The sequence below is a fragment of the Neolamprologus multifasciatus genome, chromosome 12 (genome assembly GCF_963576455.1).
Source record: "Neolamprologus multifasciatus chromosome 12, fNeoMul1.2, whole genome shotgun sequence".
Taxonomy (NCBI): Eukaryota; Metazoa; Chordata; class Actinopteri; order Cichliformes; family Cichlidae; genus Neolamprologus; species Neolamprologus multifasciatus.
In genome coordinates, this window is record NC_140450.1 from 32872064 (window position 1) to 32887072 (window position 15009).

The 15009-nt window shown below is 39.7% G+C and overlaps 1 protein-coding gene across 1 annotated transcript; it reads left to right on the forward strand.

The window, feature by feature from the left end:
* The first annotated feature begins 540 nt into the window (after nucleotides 1-540).
* On the forward strand, nucleotides 541-2751 carry LOC146507340 (uncharacterized). Its single transcript, XM_085180883.1, has 2 exons — nucleotides 541-561; nucleotides 1766-2751. Exons 1-2 carry the CDS (start codon nucleotides 541-543, stop codon nucleotides 2630-2632), a joined length of 888 nt encoding a protein of 295 aa, XP_085037009.1. The 3' UTR covers nucleotides 2633-2751.
* Nucleotides 2752-15009: the final 12258 nt, after the last annotated feature.

Sequence of the window (15009 nt, forward strand, 5' to 3'; positions counted from 1 at the left end):
AAGTGCTGTTCCAGCAGGTTTCCACCTCCTGTATTAGTTTGAGTTGAGGCTTCCTTAGTAGTTCCTGCACCACTGAAAGCCTCTCCTTACAAATACAATTAAAAAAGCATACATTAGATTGTCAAGGGAGCAGAACTATACACTTAAGTAGCATTAAAGAAACTAATTAAGCCACTTAAGAACTTACCTTTGCAGTGGTACTGCTACTGAAATATCCCACGATCTTCCTGGACTTGGCTCGAATGTCAGAGAGCTCAGGGATCTGGTCAAGGGCCTTCTTCACCACTAAGTTCAGGGTGTGAGCTATGCATATGGCATGTTTGAGTCGTAGCTCCCTTGCACAAGCCCCCATATTGGCAGCCCCATCTGTTACTAGGCATGTGACTTTGTCAGTAATTGCCCATTCTGTCATGAGTGAGCCTTTCACTTGTGCAATATTTGTGTGCAGTAGGAAAATATTGCACTCCTAAAACAACGGTGTTTAATGTGCTGGACTCATCAACAAAATGGCAGGTGACTGCAAAATAGGCCTCTGTGTTGATGGAGGTCCACATATCTGATGTCAGACTCACAGCTGCTGCCTTCTCAATGCTGGCCTTAGCTTTTTTCTTCATCTCCTGGTACCTGGCCTCCACCACGACTTTCAGGGCCTAAAGGAAAGAAAAAACATTTTGTTTAAACGTACGATGTGGCTGTGAAGCAGTGTGTAGTGTAGCTACACACTGAGGCTTTGAGCCTCAGTCCTGCCTGTTCACATTTTATTCTGTAAAAACTAAATTTTCACTGCTTTTATTACCTTTTTAGTGGGGAGAACATAACTAGGATTTAATGATTTAACAAATCTTTTAAATCCTTTGTCCTCCACAATGCTAAATGGCTGGGAGTCCTCAATCACGATGCTTCATCTATTTGAGATTGTTCTCCTGAGGAAAGACAATAAAAACAAAGCACAAATATAAATATCACACACGTAACTTATTACAGTTGTAGAATATTGTTATATCATTTAGTTACATTACTGCATGCTATATTATCATGGCATTTGATGGCTCACCTGGTCTTGCTCCACAATCGGTGTTCCCCTTATTCTCATGCAAAGCTCTGTAGTGCCTAAGCATGGATGAGGTGTTGTTGTTATATCCCAGCTCCCTGGCACATAGCAAACACTTCACCTTGTACAAAAGTAAAGACAGCTTAACATAAATTGTATTGCACCATCAGTATTATGAAAATACATCTTCTGCAGAAATTTACATACCTTGTTGGGAGATATAAGATCAAAATGTTCCCACACAGGGGAGGACATCCTCTTCTTCTTAGCTGACTCCATTCTCTCCTGACTTTCTCTCCTCACTGTCTCCAAACTCTCTCCAAACTCTCACTAACCGCAACTCTCCATCAAACACCAACATTTTGAAGTCTGAGGGGTTTATATCGCTGTCATAGCTCGCGGCAAAGTTCGAACCACTTCCTGAACCAGTCACGTGGTACAGCCGGGCAGCGAGGCTTCGGACGTCATCATTTTGGTGGTGCTGTCACTTGGTGTTCGCTCGCTCTGTGGTAGAGTATCACTTCCTGTTCCTGCTCAAACACAGTGGTGTTTCTGAGTAGCTTATCTGCTTAGCAATTTAATTAAAAACTTTTAAATACATTATTTATTCATAGTATAATCTTCACGTGCTTCATCCGAAGCACACTTTCTGTGTACTCACTACCTAATTTATAGCCAAAGTATTCACTCACTGTCTCTGTACTGTTTCGCTAGCTTAGCTTAGCTCGTAGCCGACTCGTTAGCACCGTGGCTACTTCACCTGTCCCTCCTGCACTTTCTTGCTCATTGTGTCAGATGTTTAGTTACTCCTCGGCCTCCTTTAGCAGTAATGATATCTGTAACAAATGTAGCATATTTGCAGCTCTGGTGGCCAGGATTACTGAATTGGAGACTCGGCTTCGTACCCTTCATTCACCCGTAGCTAGCCAGGCCCATGTAGATGGTGCAGCCGAAGATAGCGTAGGCCCCGCTAGCTGTTCCCTGGCAGACCCCAAGCAGCTGGGGAAAGAGGGCGGCTGGGTGACGGTGAGGAGGAAGCATAGTCCTAAACAGAAGCCCCAGGTACACCACCAACCCGTTCATGTGTCTAACCGTTTTTCCCCACTCGGTGACACACCCGCCGGGGGTCAAACTCTGGTAATTGGTGATTCTGTTCTCAGACATGTGAAGCTAGAGACACCGGCAACCATAGTCAATTGTCTTCCAGGGGCCAGAGCAGGCGACATTGAAGGAAATTTAAAACTGCTGGCTAAGGGTAAACGTAAATTCAGTAAAATCATAGTTCACGTCGGCAGTAATGACACCCGGTTACGCCAATCGGAGGTCACTAAAATCAATATTGAATCGGTGTGCAACTTTGCCAAAACAATGTCGGACTCTGTAGTTTTCTCTGGTCCCCTCCCCAATCAGACCAGGAGTGACATGTTTAGCCGCATGTTCTCCTTAAATTGCTGGCTGTCTGAGTGGTGTCCCAGAAACGATGTGGGCTTCATAGATAATTGGCAAACCTTCTGGAGGATGGATGGAGCAGCTCTCATTTCTAGAAATATGGACAAATTTATTAAACCCCCCAAAATATGACTATCCAGAGTTGGGACCAGGAAGCAGAGTTGCAGTCTTACACGCCTCTCTGCAGCTTCTCTCCTCCTGCTACCCCCCCAAAAACCCATCTCCATAGAGACTGTGTCAGCTCCCAAAAAGACAAAAAACAAACTAAACATAAACAATTACAAAGAAAGAACAATACAGTATCCACATCTGAACCACAGAGTAAAACAGTGAAATGTGGATTATTAAATATCAGGTCTCTCTCCTCCAAGTCTCTGTTAGTACATGACTTAATAATTGATCAACAAATCGATTTACTCTGCCTTACAGAAACCTGGTTGCAGCAGGATGATTATGTTAGTTTAAATGAATCAACACCCCCGAGTCATTCTAACTGCCAGAAATCTCGAAGCACAGGCCGAGGGGGCGGTGTGGCAGCAATTTTTCACACCAGCCTATTAATTAATGAAAGAAGTGCTTAGCCTTGTTCACCCCAGCTGTAAAACTCAGAAACCAGTCTTACTTGTTATCATCTATCGTCTTATACAGAGTTTCTGTCCGATTTCTCAGACTTTATATCTAATTTAGTTCTCAGCTCAGATAAAATAATTATTGTGGGTGATTTTAACATCCATGTTGATGCTAAAAATGACAGCCTCAACATGGCATTTAATCTGTTATTAGACTCAATTGGTTTCTCTCAAAATGTAAAAGAACCCACCCACCACTTTAATCACACTCTAGATCTTGTTTTAACATATGGCATAGAAACTGAACATTTAACAGTGTTTCCTGAAAACCCTCTCCTGTCTGATCATTTCCTGATTACATTTACATTTACAATAATTGATTACACAGCAGTGGAGAGTAGATTTTATCACAGTAGATGTCTTTCTGAAAGCGCTGTAACTAAGTTTAAGAATATAATCCAGCCACTGTTATCATCGTCAATGCCCTGTACCAACACAGAGCAGAGCAGCTATCTGAACACTACCCCAACAGAGGTCGATCATCTTGTTAATAATTTCACCTCCTCACTACGTACGACTCTGGATACTGTAGCTCCTGTGAAAACTAAGGCCTCTAATCAGAAGTACCTGACTTCGTGGTATAATTCTCAAACACGTACCCTAAAGCAGATGACTCGTAATCTGGAGAGGAAATGGCGTGTCACAAATTTAGAGGATCATCATTTAGCCTGGAGAAATAGTTTGTTGCTTTATAAGAAAGCCCTCCGCAAAGCCAGAACATCTTACTATTCGTCACTGATTGAAGAAAATAAGAACAACCCCAGGTTTCTCTTCAGCACTGTAGCCAGGCTGACAAAAAGTCAGAGCTCTTTTGAGCCACCAATCCCTTTAACGTTAACTAGTAATGACTTCATGAACTTCTTCCCAAATAAAATTTTTATCATTAGAGAAAAAATTACCAATAATCATCCCACAGATGTAATATTATCTACAGCTACTCTTAGTACCATTGATGTTAAGTTAGACTCTTTTTCTCCAATTGATCTTTCTGAGTTAACTTCAATAATTACTTCCTCCAAACCATCAATGTGTCTTTTAGACCCCATTCCCACAAAACTGCTCAAAGAAGTCCTGCCGTTAATTAATTCTTCGATCTTAAATATGATCAACCTATCTCTAATAATCGGCTATGTACCACAGGCCTTCAAGCTGGCTTTAGTTAAACCTTTACTCAAAAAGCCATCTCTAGACCCAGCAGTCTTAGCTAATTATAGGCCAATCTCCAACCTTCCTTTCATATCAAAAATCCTTGGAAGAGTAGTTGTCAAACAGCTAACAGTTCATCTGCAGAGGAATGATTTATTTGAAGAGTTTCAGTCAGGTTTCAGAGCTCATCACAGCACAGAAACAGCTTTAGTGAAGGTTACAAATGATCTTCTTATGGCCTCTGACAGTGGACTCATCTCTGTGCTTGTCCTGCTAGACCTTAGTGCAGCATTCGATACTGTTGACCATAATATCCTATTAGAGCGATTAGAACATGTTGTAGGTATTACAGGTACTGTGCTGCAGTGGTTTGCATCATATCTATCGAATAAACTCCAATTTGTGCATGTAAATGGAGAGTCCTCTTTACACACTGAGGTTAATTATGGAGTTCCACAGGGTTCAGTGCTAGGACCAATTCTGTTTACATTATACATGCTTCCCTTAGGCAGCATCATTAGAAGACATAGCATACATTTTCACTGCTATGCAGATGACACCCAGCTCTATCTGTCCATGAAGCCAGATAACACACACCAATTAGTTAAACTGCAGGAATGTCTTAAAGACATAAAGACCTGGATGGCCACTAACTTTCTGCTTCTTAATTCAGAAATACTACAAAAATATATACATCCAGTGCAGTCTTGGCGGAGTAGTCGAGCGCAGAGCCACTGAACTCTCAACACAGACAGCATCGTCAGATGAAAAGTTGATCAAATAAATTAAAAATTTTGCATTGTTCGATACATATGCGTACTGAACCGAAAGCACTGTATTGAACAGTTCAATATCGATATGAGTATTGTTGCACCCCTATTCAGAACATAATAAACTCCTGTCTGAATCTCAAATAAAGCTGGTGATCACCAGGGCAGCTCAGAGTTTGCTATTAATACTCCTGATGTAGAAGTTATGATACACAGTAATTCAGATCTATCTACAGGGCAACAAGACAAGTGGTGATGAAATGTGATGATATGTTTCTTGCCCATGAATAGGATTGTGGCTACACAAATGTAATCACTCACTCTGTCCCCACAGGTATGGCGGTACCTATTAAAGAACGATACAGGCCAATTCCTCCCGTAAATGTATCAGGATTTGTTTCTATCTATTCCTCTAAAGAGATAGAAACAGAAAGAAATAGAAAGAGATATACTGGTCAAATGTTTGGGATCAGACATGAAGTTAGTCTGAATAGGAAATTTAGCAAATGGGCAGGAAATGCTGACATAATCAGTGTTAGAAATAATGATTTCAATGGAAATCAAATCATGAATGTGTTCTTCCAACTTTGCCTTCCTCAAAACAAACACCTCTTTCAGCAATGCAATCATTCTACGTGTCAATTTTTCAAGGTAACATTCAGTAACTAACACTAACACTAACATTCAGTCTTTGCTGGATTGTTGAACTAGTTTCAGTTAGTGAAGCCTGGCTCCTTGCCTTTTGTTGGGGAGAGAGAGGTTGGTGGTGAGAGCACTTTCAGCGCTGAAGTTGTGTTCCACCTCAGTGCTCTCTGACAGCTACTATTTAGTGCAGCTACCAGTTGATAACCTGTCTTTGTCAGTAACTACACACTCTGAGATATTTTTCTTCTTGGACAGTTGTGCATTTGGGCCTTCTCACTCCTTTTTCTGTTCTTGTCTGTGAAGGCAGTTGTTAGTAGCACAGTAAGAGATTTAAAGTATTCTTGCAATTTCTCTTGTCGAATAGTCTTTCTATGCACAACACTACACCGATGGGTATTTGGAAACAAACAACTACTGATGCTTCAGATACTAAACTAGTAGTTTCCAGTTGAGCAACACAACTGCAAAATGGTTTCCAGTTGGTCAGTTTTAAAAAATTAATAACTTGGATTAGCATTCATCTGCAGAGGGCTGATAGTTGTGACAAGAGGCCTCTATGCAAAAATGTAGATCACTCTGTAAAAATAATAATTTTTTGTAAAATAGATAAAGTTGTTTGTGAAATAAATGAAAATGCTTTTCTTTTGATTTTTTTTTTTAAATTTAATCATCAGTTGAACAATTCAGAGGCATATTATGTGTGCTACTTTATTGGGAAAGATCGGCTCAAAGTGTTGCCATATAGGTCAAACACTTCTCCTTTCATTAGGCAATATAAAAACAAGCTTGAAGACTACATAGACCCGGTGTTCTGGGAATCCATCCTACCTCAAAAAACATCCTACCCAATGTTTCTGCGCAGACGCGGCGCATGCGCACAACACCACAGCCAGATTAACTTCTTTTTCTCTCACCCATCCGGACTACTTCTTAAGGTTAGGATTATGGTTAGGGGTAGGGTTAGGTTTAGTCACAAGTCACGGTCAAATTACAATACGGGTAGGACGATTTGTCAGAGTAGGATGGTTTCTCAGAACACCGGTTTATTTATATGTATAAAAACACTGCTGGTTAAAGGTTAGGGATCACTTGCAAATTATTTTGTAAAACACATCTGGTCCCTGCTCTGCAATCATCTTCAAAGTGTCATCCAGTTTGTCAAACTTCACAAAATTACCGATTTTAAGCAGGTTCCCATTTTTATCTGGATATAACTTAAATAAATACAGATTTTATTTGTCACATACACAGTACAACATATAATGAACATGCAGTGAAATGCTTGCCCTGAACTGAAGACAGGATGTGCCACTCCAGGGCTGGTTTTTAGCATAGTGGGTCTAGCCAGGACCCTTACTGGATAGCGGGTGGGAATTGAACTTGTGACCCCTGCTCTGGAGGTGTGTAGTCTTACCACTACAATATCCAGTTGTGTCCTAAAAGATACACACGGTGAGATAAAGTTAAAGCATCCATTATATGCTTCTTATATTTTTGAAATCACATTGTAGATGTATTTCATACCGTAGTGACGTATTATCAATGTGCGGGATGTGTTGACCTTGGACTTAAGGAATAGGAAACCCTTCCCTGGCCAGTTTGATGGTCGGCTGAAAGAGGTCGGCCCACGGCAACTTTCCATACAGCCGGTGTGCCGCTTCATAACCTCGGATTTCTCCAGGAACCCCAATCCATCTGCTATCTGATCAAATGAAAGCAACACATACCTTGACTCATGTTTCGAGTATACTGTAACCCCCTGACCTTTAATGGCCTGAGATGATGTTTGTTATAATTTGGTGCTATGTAATTAAAAATTCTATTGATTTCTTTTCTAATACATTTCAAAGGGAAAGTGTACTTTTTAAATCTTGTGTCCACTCATAACTAGTTAAACATTTTGTATATTATACTTGCCTTTCCTTTTTATTTGTAATCATTTCATTGCATTTATTTACATTTTCTTCCTTAAATATTTGTTCAGGATAATGTAAACCTGCATTATGCCCTAATAATTGGATAATGCAGGGGTGGAGCGTAGTTTTCTTGGCATTATACATAAGTGTCTGAATTTTTTTTAATGAACTGCTTGATCCAGTAACTCTATACAACAATAGCGGTCATTCAGTTAACCAGTAATGAACTGTTCCTACACCACATTTTATAAATAATTTATATCTCAGTCTATATGCATAATTTGAAATCACCCCAGTTCTCAGCATGCTGTAGTCCACAGTCACTTCATGGTTAAATAGGTTTTTGTGTCAGATGTCAAACCAGATCATTAGAACACTGTCATGGTCCTGGGTCGGTGACGCAGTGTTTTTGGTTTTGTACTTTTACTTTTGATATTTTTATGTATTATGACTGTTGTGTTTTGATTTCCCAGGGTTTAGTCTGTGCTCCCTCTGTTTGGTATCATTCCTGCCTGTGTATCACCTCTATTGTAGTCAGGTCTCTGTGTTTAGCCCAAGTCTCTGAGTCTGTGTCTTTGTGTGTGTGTGTGTGTGTTTTTCCTGTTTTACTTTGAAAGTCCGTGTCTGATCTCAGTATGTTTAGTTTACGTTTCCCCTGTCCCTTCATGTCTGATTATTCCCAGCTGTGCCCTTCTTCTGTGTCTCATTCCCTCGTTATCCTTCTGTGTATTTAAACCTTGTGTCTGCCTCTGTTAGTTGCTGGTTCGTCTGCATTTTTCCCCTCTGTTGTTCAGGGTGGTTTTTCTGCGTCTGTCTACGTCTCCCTGCATCTCCCTGCATCTCCCTGCATCTCCCTGCATCTCCCTGCATCTCCGTTTGTGTCTCTAGGTTTCAGGTTTATTTTCTATGCTTAGTTTACCCAGTTTAAGTTTACTCAGTTCTGTTTTTCACCACCCTCGCCTTTGTTGTATGAGCACGCTCCATAAATAAAGCTTCCTCACCTCAGTTGTGCCGGATCTTGGGTACTTTAATAACTCCACACGGCTCGCCTCGCAAACTGTGACAAACACACTATAAAAACTGTAAATCATATAATTATCTTGATAATTGTGAAAGTATAAGTGTCCAAAGTATTTGTGTTTTTGAAACTATAACACTAAAATTATACTACCTTACTTAAGTAGACCTTAATATCAGTATGTTGAATACATCAGATTAAATTAGGTTAAAAATACAGTCAAAAATACGGTCATTTGAAAACGTAATTCTTCGAATTTACACATCAGTACATAGTCTTAACAAACAGGTAAATCTAACCTCAGATGAACAAGGATACATTACATATTACATTGTGTAATTTAATAAAAATAATCAGCTAAAATGTAGAACTGTGTATATAAACAACTACTGAGGACCCTGTTTTTGCATTTTAAGGAAAAAATATTAGCTCATTTTGAATTTGATAGTAGCAACACATCTTTAAAAAAATTGGAAAATTGGCAAGTCAATAACATGACTGGCTCTAGCGCCCTTTCTGCCAGAGTGATGGTGGCTGAGACACAGCGGAGCAGAGGTGTAAGTGCCTGGCTTACAGTTTTTTTTTTTGTTTGTTTTTTTTTTTTTTTTTTACAGCCGGTAGGACACATTTCTCAATACTTAGGTCACTTTTGCAAAACTCTTCACACAATTCTCCTAACTGACCTTCAGCTTGGCAAAGCAGTTCATTTCACATTCAAAATGCACTACAACTACCAAAACACTTTATTCAGGTCTCAAATAAACTCATTCTTCCAGAACACTAGCAAAGGTTGACAGCCGACAAACACAATTTGTCACCCACAAAACAATGACCTAAAAAACACTAACAACATGTAGCATTACACAGTGTTTTCTTGTGTAAAACAAGGACACATCTCTGTTTATAATTTCAATATATGTTACTGGAATGAATCAGACATCATGCAGAATTCGTTAATATTTGTTTATGTATTTTTATTTTTTTGCACTAAGTAATCCCAAAATACAAGAATTTGTATACACACCATCCACTGATACACATTCAATAGTAATGCTAATCTACTCGGTCTTCTCCATTTGGCCACAGGTTCTCATCCACACCACATCTTATGTCATCTAGGGCAATACACCTAGGAAAGAATCTTCTGGCATGCCTGATCCATCCCTGGCAATCTTCTGCTGATATCTCCAGGCATCCAGCATTCATTGCATCCAGGAGGGACATTTGATCATGTGGATGATGGTCATAAACCTTCCACCGCCATGAGGAAAAGAATTCCTCTATGGGGTTGAGGAATGGAGAGTAAGGTGGGAGGAAAAGAGACTCCATTCTGGGATGGGCTGCAAACCACTCGGTGACTGCACGGGGGTGATGAAATGCCACATTGTCCCATACAATTATAAATGTTGGCTGATTCCTTCTCTCCGCATCCCTTTCCTCACCTAGCACAACCCTTCCATAGAGATCATGCAGGAACGCAAGGAGCCGTTCAGTGTTGTATGGCCCAGTTAGTGGTCTGTGTAACAGCAGTCCATCAGTGGATATTGCTGCGCACATTGTGATGTTGGCACCCCTCTGGCCCGGGACATTCACTGTGGCTCTCTTCCCAATCACATTCCTCCCTTGTCGCCATGCTTTGGCCAAGTTGAAACCTGCCTCATCCACAAAGATGAAAATGTGGTGTGTCTGCCTACCTTCAATCTCCATGACTCTCTAACATAAATCCACAAGGCAACATAAGCTGTTACAGTAGTAAATTTGTAAAAATAGTCTTTGTGTGTGTTTGGTTTTGTTCAAAAACAGATCTGTATTTTATTGTGATCTTACCTGGACATACTGGTTCCTGAGTTGCTTGACATGTTCAGAGTTCCTCTCAAAAGGCACAGTGTACAACTGTTTCATCCTGACCTGATGTTTTTTCAGGACTCTAGAAATTGTTGTTATGCTTACACTGAATATTTGCGAAAGTAACGTTGTCTGCCAAGACAATAAAACTCACTCTAATTTCAGTGAGTTTTATCCCATTGTTTCTGATGACCATATCAACAATGGCAGTTTCCTGCACATCAGTGAAAATCCGTCCTCTCCCTCCTGTGTGAGGTAACCGTTGAGTCCCAAGCAGAAATGCAACAACAATTATACAAAAGCTTATTTACTTCTGAAATGTGCAAATGCCCTTGCAGAATGCAAGTTACCTGTTGGTTTGCCGGAAAACTCTAACAATAGATGCCACTGTAGAGCGTTGCAGATTTGGCTGCACTCTCTGACCAGCCTCTCTCATTGAGTGACCATGATTTACTACATGATCAATTACAGTAGCTCTGATCTCATCTGAGACTACAGCTCTTGATTTTCCTCTTATTCTTCTTCCACCACGCATACGTATTCCTCGCCCCCTCCCAGCCACTCTTCTTCCTCTTTCAGCCACTTCTCCATTTCTGGCTGGGTCCATGTTTACATCACAAAACAAACCTATTCAGCAGTTGTCTCCTTTTGTAATGAAATTGAAGGAGTAACACCTGTGTAGATGTTCATCTACAATGAGAATCAGCTGTGGCTGGTTAAACTGCATTTTTAGATTTAAAATATGTTTCAATAAAATATTGCTGTTGAATTTTGCTGTCTTATTCAGTTTTGCATTATGTTATTGTTTTGACCATAAGTTGAACAGTTTTGAAAACAGTATGTAAGTACATGCAAAATGTCCTGTACGTACAAAGATTTTTGGCAGTTGTTGTGTCTGAGTGAGAAAATAATTCATGAAATTTGAGAGATGTAGTCATTGAATGCATTTTGTGCCAAAACAATGATCAATGATCGATCAAAAAACGATCCTCAGTTTAGCCCACATAGACTTCTGTTGTGCTCACTGTGTGAGGAGTTTTGCAAAAGTGACCTAAGTATTGAGAAATGTGTCCTAGCGTCTGTAAAAAACTGTAAAAAACTCTTTATATAGTTAGGTAGGAGTCAGACCATGTTTCGTTTTAGCTGAAAAACATTACACCAGGTAACCTGTTGTGTTGAAAAAATGTTTTCTGACGATGTTTGCTACCCTACAATAAAATGGGCAACATTTGACCGTCCTGTTGCTGCCATTGAAATGTATACAGCCTATTTAAAATCTAAAACTTAAAATTGTCCGTAGCCTGCTGTTACACTGACCTGTTTGAAATGTAATGAGAGAAACTGGTTATTTTGTCATATGTGCATGTGTGCCAATATTAAACCCAGGGTACTAACTAGCTAACTGACTGGATGCCCATTAACCTTATAACTCTTGTTGTGTGTGTGTGTGTGTGTGTGTGTGTGTGTGTGTGTGTGTGTGTGTGTGTGTGTGTGTGTTCGTGTACAGAGAGACAGCCAGTCTCAATATATTAAAACCTTTATTAGATGTGCATGTGGTTTGGTTATTTGATTTTTGGTTGAAAGTACACTGAGAGGACTTTTTATTAGTGATTTTTTTTTTTTTATTATTAGTGATCTTAATAGTATTTTTTTCATATTAATGTAATTTTTCATCTAATTGAATACAATCTATTTGTGTATGATTGTCAGTCCGGAAAGTCATAAATGTAAATGTAAATATTCATTTTTAATCTATATTAATCACATTTCATTTTGCATGAGCGAACAGACTTGATAAAAAAGGAATTATATACACACTTAACATGTTTATTGAACATCTTGAACATTCATGTTAACAAAACACTCTTGGGCAGGCACTTCAAGTCCTTGAAAGGAGCAACCAAAGCTATGTAAAGTGCATGTTCTCAACGACATTAACAGCTCTGCAGTTTGTTGCAATCCACTTGGCAACTGTGTCAGTCAATATGTCCGAGGTAGACTTACTGAGTCCCCGAAGCTCCATGAGTGGTTTGTCACAAGCTGCGTGACGCTTTAGCCAAAGTTCCAGCAGCATCCCCGGCTAACGTATGCTTTGCGTCTCCAAAAGTTGATTCTGTTCATCTGGACGTGGTGTTTTTAGTGGGAGAAACGTTTTGTCACTCATCCAAGTGACTTCTTCAGTCTCAGCTGACTGCAGGTTTCCCCAATCTTATAAACAGTACATTTGCATAATGACTGAAACCAGCCCACTGAAGGAACAATGGGCTGGGAGGTCAGTTCCTTAATCATAATTATGCAAATTCTCATGACCATTGATCAACAACCACTGATCAAAGCCCACTGATCAATGGCCATGAGTACCATTCAGAGAGGGTTGGGGAATGGTTGCAATCACAGCATTGTAAGATGTGATGTGATATCACTGCAAGTGCTTCAGTGCAAAGAAAATTCCTTCTTATTTCATCTGCTGTCACTACCAGATCAACTGCTCATTTGCGCATGTGCGAAGGTAAATCTACTTGGACAAATTGCCCGAAATGCATTGACAGAATTATTTCAGGGATTTTGAGTCATTCTGCACTCCAGATGCGTTAATAGCATACATTTTTTAGCACGTTAATCGTGATGACGGCTTAATCTACATTAACGAGTTAACTTTGACAGCACTAGTTAAAATAAAATAAAAAAATCTGCAGAGCCGTAGTAGTATCTGCAGTAAAGATCTTTTCTTACATTGTATACATTGTACCATAACCAATGGTGCCTCCAGTTTTAGATTTTTTTTCAATTAATATTTTGTACTTTTGTAAAATTCAAGAAGTCTTCTATTTTTGGAGTGTATTTTTTACGTATCTGTGTTACGTGCGTGTGTTGTTTGTTTGTTTCAGAATGTGTGTATGCCAATTCATCTGTGCAGGGGCTCGGCTGTGGTTGGTGGACGGAAGGAACGGCCTGATGTAACTGGCTCCCGCTGTGGACGTAATCAATAAAAGGACGACGGAAGAGCAGCTGTGTGGGGTGTGGAAAACTTCCCGTGCACTTACTTGCCTCAGGTCCAGATGGAGCAGCCGCAGCCATAGCTACTTAGTTAAATTCGGGCATGTGTGTGAAGTGCGGAGCAAGTAGGGGTGAGCTGCTGATTATTTTGGGAAGCTTTGTTTTCTACTGTGTTGTTAGACCAGGGAGGTCAGACTGTTTCATTTCTTTTGTCTTTTTTCCAGAAGAGTTCAAAGGGGAACCGAAGCATAGGTTGGGTTTTGTTTGTTGTGTTGGCCTTAGCTCACCCTGAAATCATACTCTCCCACTATCGTTGTACTGAGTGCCATTGCCGTAAATAAATTAAATAAATGTGGGAAGTCACGGAACATCCTGCTCTTGTTACAGTCATTCCAAGCCGGGTCATAACTTGATTTGGGGGCTCATCCGTTTTGTCTCCTTTTTTGGCTGGTTTTGTGGTCTGTAGTTTGTTCAGTCGGCCTTTGTTTTGTGTGTGTATTACACATACACATTAAAAGTGAATCTCTGTCCAAAAAATGTACTCAGTTTACTTTTTACTCACTATGAGCATCATTCATTAATCTTCCCCAGTAATTGAAGTTAGGATATGTATTTTTTTTTTATTCCAATCCATTCTTCTTTGGCAGCATTTAAATAACCTTTATCAGATTTGATTTGTTTTGTTACAGACTTTTCAAAAAAAGTGTTTTGCTTTTCTTTAAATAGTGCCACAAAATGTGGGATTAAATTGTGTTAAAATGTTTTGAGAAGAGGACCCAGGCACAGAGAGACATGATGAATTTAAGAATCTTATGATTTAATAAAGAAATTTGCAGACTTGCACAGAGATGGTAAAATTATGATGACTGATAACGGAGACGAAGACAACAGACGATGAGGACAGGGAGGAACAGGGGTTTAAATGCACCAAGGAGACAATCAGAGAGAACTCGGGACAACTGGAGACATTTAAGGATGCAGGGACAGACAGAGATGGGGAAGAAGTCTCATCGTGACGAGTAAAGTTTATCTTGGCTGGCTGGGCAGCTCTCTGGGTGCTCAGCACCCCCAAAGCTCTGATCCTAGAATCACCCCTGCTTCTGCCTTTACTGTTTCACGAAAGGTTAAAAAGTGAATGCCCACAATTTAGACTTTAATTGCAGTAAATTTTATTCAATGAATTTAGCAAAAGAAAAGCAAAAGCAAGATCAAATAGTAAAAATAACAAAAGAATAACCAAAACACTTAAACTATAGTTATCTAACTTCATGCTTCATTCAGTTTATGTAATTCTGCTTCAGTTAGATTTGTCTTTAACACATTTTCACATGAACATTCATTATAACAATTATATTATTATAACAATATAACAACTTTTACTTTTTAAAACTACTGATTCTGATTTATTGTCAATTTTAATGAAATCATACTGCTACACATGTACATCATATTTTGTAAGTCAGACATTCTTTTAGATAAGTGGCTCCACTGTGCCACTTTCACCCCATCCTGCACCCCCCTACCCCCCCCCCCCCCCCACACA